General features: G+C 38.6%; 1 protein-coding gene across 1 annotated transcript; it reads right to left on the minus strand.

Annotated features, from left to right (window-relative positions):
• Positions 1 to 1,096: 1,096 nt before the first annotated feature.
• ovol1a (ovo-like zinc finger 1a) lies at positions 1,097 to 7,700 on the minus strand. The gene is made up of 4 exons (XM_053629192.1): positions 7,073 to 7,700; positions 3,089 to 3,327; positions 2,496 to 2,787; positions 1,097 to 2,260 (listed from the first exon to the last, which is right to left on the minus strand). The coding sequence occupies exons 1-4, from the start codon at positions 7,170 to 7,172 to the stop codon at positions 1,920 to 1,922; spliced, it is 972 nt and encodes a 323-aa protein (XP_053485167.1). The 5' UTR covers positions 7,173 to 7,700; the 3' UTR covers positions 1,097 to 1,919.
• Between the last annotated feature and the right edge of the window lie 688 nt (positions 7,701 to 8,388).

Below are 8,388 nucleotides of genomic sequence, written 5' to 3' on the forward strand. Positions count from 1 at the left end.
GAGCTCAGGTAAGTGTCTTCGTGATAAAGGAAGGAGGATAGCTCCTTGGCACTCAATATTAGCAACACCAAAGGAAGTGTGTTGTGGTACTGACAAGGCACACACACTTTTTAAAGCCTTTGTTACGTAATGGAGATGAAGTAGAGCAGGTTAGGTCCTTTAAATATCTTGAAACAGAGATTGACTCCAATTTTACCTTTGATAAACACTCAGACAGTATATTTTCTAAAGGCTTACCAACGCTTATGTTTATTGAGAAAATTGAGATGCTTTAATGGTGAAAAGGACATTTTAGGAGTTGTGTACATATCACTGATGGAATCTGCACATTGTGTCTTGGCTTATCTCTTTAACTGTCAAAAACAAGAACAAACTGTCAAGAGTTATAAAGCTAGCTGGTAATATTATTGGAAAGCAACAAATACCACTCTCTGATCTTTACATCATGACAGTTAAAAGGAAAGCTTCACCTATTACATTGGACATTTTCCACCCCCTTCATGACTCGTTTCAGGTACTTCCATCTGGCAGACGATATAAGGTACCTTTAGTGAAAAAGGCTAAATATAAGAAGACTTTTATCCCTACTGCTATTGAAATAGGATCTTAAGATAAATGTAATGCAAAAGGTCTCTTACAACAGCTGTGTTTTTATTTTATTTATATTGTTTTTGTTGTTTGTTTGAGCCTCTTTCTAAAGACAATTTTCTACCCCCCGGGGATGGACAATGAAGATTTTTGAATTTGAAGATTTAGTACTGCAGATCTACTGCAGATTACACAATCTACATTCTGTATTAAAATTAACCACTAAATATCTGTTTTGAGTGATATAATGGTTAAGCAACATAACGGGCACAACGACAGCACCCCTGAACCGTTAACACCTAGAAACTCAATAATAAGGCTGCTAGTGAATTCCAGCAACAAGACCAAACACAGACCTGGAATCTGTTGTATGCTCACACAGCATCCGCCCCCTGACACACACACACACACACACACACACACACACACACACACACACCCCTTTTCCTGTCCAAAACTAATTTCAGCCCAGGCATACACAGATTTCACTTGTTGTTCAGTATTTGTAACATAAAATAAAAGTTTATTGTTTATTTTATATAGAAAGCACATACACTTAAAAAAAAGTTATGTAGTAAAAGTCCATACAGTACTTCAGTGCCTCTAGTTAAACTATTAGGCCTGAAGACAAATCAGCATTGTTAATGTTAGGCTGTTAGACAGTAACAGCAGTGAACACATCTCATATGTTACTCTTGAGGATACTAATGAATATGAAAATCTGAATCTATGTTCATATTATGTACAAAGATTTATATGTTATTATAAATGTATAAAATCTGGAATAAGTGATAAACTCCACCAAAAGAACATTACACACTACCTTGATAAATACACATTTCTTCACACATTTGACAGTATAGAACATCAATAATTACTGACCAAACACCATTCCCTCTTCAATAATTCCTTGCAGCAAAATAAGACATAACAGTTTTTAATATAACAATATTTAGGAAAAAAAAAGGTTCTCCCCTGAGCAAAAATGGAGTACTATTTACATCAAATAGCATTTTCTTTTTAAAGTTTTCCAAAATCAGCTTTAACGTAAACTAAACTAGTGCATAATCATTATTTAGCTGTTTATTGATTTCAAAGCGAAGAACCAGCCCTCATCTATAGTGGATGTGTAAACTCAATCTATGATTACTGCTTGAAACTCATTCATCAGTTCATCTAGACTGTCAAAGTCACTGTATCGTTAAGCTTCCAGTTTTACTTTCTCACTTGTCTTAGTTTAAATAACATTGCATATGCTCCAATTGACATAATGTGATAGATGTGTATATTATAACAATATTATTTTATGTCTCAATCGATCTAAACTCTTTCTACCTTCCTCCTGATCCTGTTGTATCATCACTGTTCAGAGATAAAGGAGAGCCAGGCAGGGAGTTTTCCTCCCGTGCAATTACACCTGCTGCCCCCGAATGTCTACGTGCCCCCTTGGCCCGCAAGAAGGCACTGTTTGGATGTTGATTATGGATATGGCGCAGCAATGAATCCTGGGTTGAAGCAGTGTGGCCACAATCCTCGCAGACATAGAGCTTGGTGCGGCGTTCCTTGTAGGCATACTGCTGTGTCACACCATGAATCTTCTTCATGTGGGATTCCAGAGAGCAGCGCTGGGTAAAGGCCTTCTCACACAAATTACATTTATATGGACGAACACCTGGGACATAACAGATTAGAGGCATATATATTTAAGTGTCTGTGTGTAGTGTGTTGTCACAGAGTTTTGTCCTAAAGCCTCGCAGTAGGAGCGGAGGCAATTTGAAACTGGAACTGTATATTTATATACAATATTACACACCCAGGTAAATAAATCTGATACCCGTTTTGTCAACCTCTTTTCTCTGACAGTAAAAAAAGTAACTTGACTAACAAAATATTTTATGCTTACATACCTGTATGTGTGCGCACATGCCTCTTGAGATCGAAGGTGTCATTAAAGCCCTTGCCGCAGAAACTGCACAGATGCCGTTTCTGATCATTGTGACACTTTAGGTGTCTGTTGAGCATGCGTTGGTACTGAAACATTTTCTGGCACACCTGACATGCATAGGTTCCCCCTGCTGCAGGTGCAGATGATGTCCCACTGCTGGTTGTGGGACATGGGTTTGCCACAGTGACAGCAGGATCAGCAGTTGTGCTCAGAATGTTAAGTGGAGCTTCGACAGAGAGTTCGCCTGTAGTCACCTGTAAATATAAAACATAAAGGAAAATATATTGAAAAAGGTGGGACATCGTCACAATTTATTCAGCACAATTTGTTCTCAAGTCACCTAAATTCCAAGAAGATTCCTTGGGTTTCTCAGTTTCTCAGTTAAATAACAAATTAGCTTGCACATAAATGACTGGTATGATGCCACATACCACAGTTAATTCCTGAACCAAAATAGGTGGGTAACTAACACTGAAACCATACAAGCCAAACCTGTTTTTAGCCAGATACTAAAATAGAAACTTAATGAAAGGTACATTTCTGAGAGAACCCCACCTTGATCTTGGAGCGGACGTATGTGCTGCTCTGTGTACTTCGGATGCGCTCTGTTTCAGGACTGGGCTGCTGTCCCAGAGTGGTACAGGAAGGTAGTTCAGCTGTAGAAACCACTGTGTAGGGCTCTAGCATATAGTTCTGTGTACATCTGTTGCGTTCTTTATGAGTGGACAGGCATAGGGCCACTTCAGCTGTACTTGCTTCCGTCTCCTCACACAGAGCTGGAGGCGACACAAAGACTGGAGGGGAAATCATGGAGAAAATGTGAAATGAGTGTAAATAGTAGTAATATTACATTATATTGCCAAAAGTATGTGGACACCTGACCATCACACGAATCTGTGGTTCCCCAACTGTTGACACAAAATTGGAACCACACAATTGTATAGAATGTCTTCGTATGCTGTAGTATTATAATTTCCCTTCAGTAGAACTAATAGGCCTAAACCTGTTCCCCTGCTCCTGTACACAAATTGAGCTCCATGAAAACATGGTTTGCCAAGGCTGGGGTGGAAAAAATTGAGTGACCACTAATGCTCTTTTGGCTGAATGGGCAAATCCCCACAGCCATACTCCAAAATTTTGTGGAAATCCTTTCCAGAAGAGTGGTAGTTATTGTAACAGCAAAGGGGGACTAAATCTAGAATGGAATGTTCAAAAAGCACATATGGGTGTGATGGTCAGGTGTCCACAAACCTTTGGCCATATAGTTAGCCTGCAGTTTGAGTTTGTGTGTTTTAGAACTACAATATGTCTAAGATTATTTCTAAAATTCTGTCAACAAAACAAACTTCCCTAAAATGGTTCCAAATCACTCAAATATGCTCTAGGTTTTAATAACAAATCTTTAGATTATCTGAAACTGGATGTTGTGTGTGGCTCTCAAAAAACTGGGGACAGTTGTGCCTTTAGGGAAGGTGTGCATGTGTGTATTTGTGGTTGGGTGGGAGGCAGGTGTGTGTGCAACTGTATTGTCCTATGCTGAAGTCAGCCACTCCTGTTACGGCATTACCAGTCTGACTGGCCAAGCTAGAGACACAGGCTTATCATCTCACGTTATACAAACCTACATACAACACAATGCATAAGCAAAAACAGAACCCTAGTAATGTATCACATACTCATATTCTAACTATTAGTGGCACCATAAAAAAAATCTTGACATCGGTTTCAGCTAACTGGCATTACACTACCATTTTCATACATTAAGGAGATTAAGTAAAAATAAATAAATATAATGCAAATGTGTGTCATATGCACTGTAACTGTATAAGCAGAATGCAACAGTGTGATATAGCTCAATTAAGATCCTTCCTGGATTAAAAAAAAAAAAGTATTCTTTTTTTATATAAAATTATTTTGTCTATTTTTTCTACTGAGCTACAATTTGAATTAAATCTAAGAATCTGAATTAAAAATGTAATTGACAAATGCAAAAAGTGAATCAAAAACTCCTGAGAAAACAAGGCATTTCATTACACTTGGAGCACCGATTTTTTTTTTTTCCATTTACTGTACCACGTAGGATTTATCTCTCTTCAGGTGTATGCCAACCCCTCCCATCTCATATATGTATATATGTGTGTGTATATATGTGTGTGTGTGTGTGTGTGTGTGTGTGTGTGGGCGGACGGTGTGTGTGTGTGTTTGTAAACGTGGAACAACACAGGCAGTGAATATGAAAGTGTCCGTTTTATAGGCTATTATTAAAAGTACAATGTATGTGCTATCTGAGATAAAGTACGAAATGAACTTTATCAACTAAAACAGACCATGTTGTTGGGCCTTCATTTGCTAAATTGGGTGGCACAGACTGCATTATTAAAGTTTTTCAGGGATCCAGTTCACTTTCGATAATATTTGCCTTTCTTTTTCATTACAAGGCCGACTCCAAAACAGTAGACCTGCTCTGAAAAAAAAAAACGCACTGAAACCGATACGACTAAATAACAAAGCAAAACGGAGCATAATGACTCTGCACAACTCCTGGCCCGGTTTATTGTCCTGCTCTACGCACCAATCCAAATCCACTTTTCATGTCTTATCTCGCAACAGTGACACCGCACTGGTGACGTCACACCCCACGGGTTCAGACTCTCCTAGTGTAAAACGAGAGGGAAATCTGTGCAGTCGGATAGAAACATTCAAAATAAAACTGAATTAAGAGCTCAGTATCTACTGATTGTGCGTGCCGTGGGGGGTGGGGGTGGGGGGTGGGGGTGGGGGGGGGGGGTGTAATAGGACGACTATCAGTAGAGAAAGGTGGGAAAGGTGGAGAGTAGGCCTATCCCACTGGAGGTGAGTTTACTTTGGGCCATGTTTGCTAAGGGTGTATCGAGAAACAGCAGCGGCACCTCGGCCAGTCCGTTATTTCCTTCACTGTTCATTAACTCAGCTGTGCACAACAAAGCCACTGCAAGGATAAACAAGCCAGATCATTTTCTTACCGAACAAATAAATGATCAGGCTAATTAGAAACACTGTCTTTCCAAATTCAATATTATAAGAGAGAAAAAAAGATAAATTATATATTATATATTTATAGTAATTATATATCAGCTTTTTGGAAAGCGAGTGTTGAGAAATTAGGATGAATTTATCTTCAATTATCAGCACTGGTTTCTGACACATTTCCAGTAACTTCATTTCTCTACGTACAGGCCTTGGCTGTTAAACTTGAAATGAAACTACACAATTGTCTGTTATGGCAATTAGGCCCATCATAAGAACGAGTCTAACAGCATTAACAACATACCACGTTATGCTGTTAAGAGCTACAGTAAATCAGTTCAAACTTTTTCTTCAACATCAACTCCAAATGTTTTGAGCAAATAATGTAAAATAAAAAGAGAAATAACGTATACATTATTAAAAAAAACAAAAAACAACATTAAATTACGAGCCTAATTCACAATAATTAATTCACAAGATGATATATATATATATATATATATATATATATATATATATATATATATATATATATATATATATATATATTTCAGTCTAAAGTAAAGGAGAGAGAAAAAAATATCCTATCAGAAATTACACCCCTATACATCCTGTTCGGAAATGATCTTCTAAAAGCGAGTGTAAATCCATCAGCATTTGGTAAATTATTAGCCTAATAGTTTATTCTGATGTAAGAAATGAGCATGGGGAAGGGGCTCACAAAGAGAGGATTGTATTTCTCGTATTCCGTTAGGTGAATCAGCAAGTCATCTGATACTCAAAACCTCTGCCTGCTTTTTTCTAAAACGTTGTCAAGATCACACATGAATCTGTTGGTTATGGCCACGCGTGGGTAAAACGCCGTTTCCTTAAATCCACTCCACCCCTGCTACCACTGAATTACCTCCTAAATTAAAGTGGATTTAAAAGCTTTTCCAAATGTTATGTTCTGGTTTATAGGCGAGACGGAACTGTGCGCAATGCAGTGTGTTGCAATGGATTTTTCGTCGTCTACAAGGAAGGCAGCTGGGGCTGAAGGTCAGCTAAACGGGCTGGAAAGGCTCCTTGATTGTTTTAGCACACACACAATTTCAAATCAGCAAAAAGTGTCAAATTCGATGTCCCCAAACTGTAATTTAATTGGGTACAAATGGGAATTACATGTTTTGAAATATAATCTGAGGTGTATGATAAACCGTCTAAGAACTGAACCTGTTTGAGGTTTTGTATTATTATTATTATTATTATTATTATTATTATTATTAATAAGATATATATATATATATATATATATATATATATATATATATATATATATATATATATATATAAAGGCCTATATAGGCTATAATTGAAAGTAACGAATAGCTTTGTAAATGCTTGTTAACAAAACAATACAATGTTGTAGTCATGCCCAAAAGAGTGAACATGAGAAATTGTGTAGTTCCCGTTTACCGTTATTCGGCCTGTGTTTTTTAGGCTCTGTTAGGTTAAATGCGATGTAATTTAATGTAATGAGTGTGTGCCCCTCACCTGGTATGTAGATGTCCCCTCGTTCATGGTCAGGTAGATCACTCCAGCTCCTCTTGCCGGGTGAAACACTGGGCTTTTTCACCAGGAATGCTCGTGGCATGCTGAGTTCTCCAGGTGGCTCTCCGCTATCTCTCTCTACGACACCCTGTTGTAGTTACTACAGCGCTGTAGTCTCTACTCTACTAAAATGAACCACACAGGTGATACAACTAATACAATATTTACTAGTAGGACGATGACCGGTGTGTAGCCGATTTTAATGGAGACTCGGACGATTTTGTTTCGTTCTCCTCCCTCCTCACTGCCTCTACAAACTTTTGTACCTATAGGCTACAGGTTCCTGTGGCGTCTCCCACCATTTGTCCACTTTTGCGCGCCCTGCCTTCTCTTCCGTAATTTCCACGCTCGTCCAGAGCTTGTTCCTTTAACAAAATGTGCGTATATAGGCCGTCCAAGCGCCAGCCAATGCAGAAAACGATGGAGGAACTGTTTCGATCCGCTCACTCGAGTCACAGCACAACGAATTTCAAAGGTTGATTGAAGCGCAGGTACACATTCATGAGGAAACAGGTGGCAGCGCGCATGCGCCTGGAAATAACGGTGACAACAAACCCGACCCAACCTCTACGCTCTACCTGTTCAACCGGTTTCTTCCCCCACCACACACACACACACACACACGCGCGCGCACACACTCTCCAGTCACCATTCCGCTTCAAGGCGGGAGCGACTAAATGCAGTAGGCCAAGAAGCAGGACTACAGCGATGGATAGTGAAAGCTAAACGTTCAGGCATTTAACGTTTATAACTTTTAAACGTAGGTCTACAAGCACACTGGTCATTTATTTATTTACTATGGTTACAGCTGGTTACAACTTTATGACGATGATCATTATCATGATAGTTTTCGTGGTGAACAGTCAGATCATCATTATCATCACACAAAATTCTCATATTTACACTATCTTAGTGGTTGTCGTTGCCTAGGCCTATAGAAATGACATTGCCCATTACTAATTCAGTCTCTGAATAAAACAGTGTATAATAATCTAAGATTATGGATGGCTTCACCATGCACACCCCATTTATCAGTAGGCTAGTACCCCTCCTTACTCCTCTGATTGCTCCGAACAAAAACCCTATATGCATTAAAATCACCCCAAAACCTCCCCTTTCTTCCATTCACACCTTTCCTGGAATCATTACCAATAGTTAGTCAAGACTGTCTAACCTGTTCTATACATTTTTTTATTTGTTGATTTTCTACATGATTATGATTCATTATCAATGATAAGGTCATATATAATAATTAAAAT

This window comes from Ictalurus furcatus, chromosome 7 (assembly GCF_023375685.1).
Source record: "Ictalurus furcatus strain D&B chromosome 7, Billie_1.0, whole genome shotgun sequence".
Classification (NCBI taxonomy): Eukaryota; Metazoa; Chordata; class Actinopteri; order Siluriformes; family Ictaluridae; genus Ictalurus; species Ictalurus furcatus.

Coding starts and splice junctions, on each gene's coding strand:
- ovol1a (XM_053629192.1), bottom strand. CDS start 7,172: ATGCCACGAGCATTCCTGGTGAAAAAGCCCAGTGTTTCACCCGGCAAG. Junction 3,328..7,072: donor AGGGGACATCTACATACCAG/GTGAGGGGCACA, acceptor TTTCCCCTCCAG/TCTTTGTGTCGCCTCCAGCT. Junction 2,261..2,495: donor GCATGTGCGCACACATACAG/GTATGTAAGCAT, acceptor GTTATGTCCCAG/GTGTTCGTCCATATAAATGT.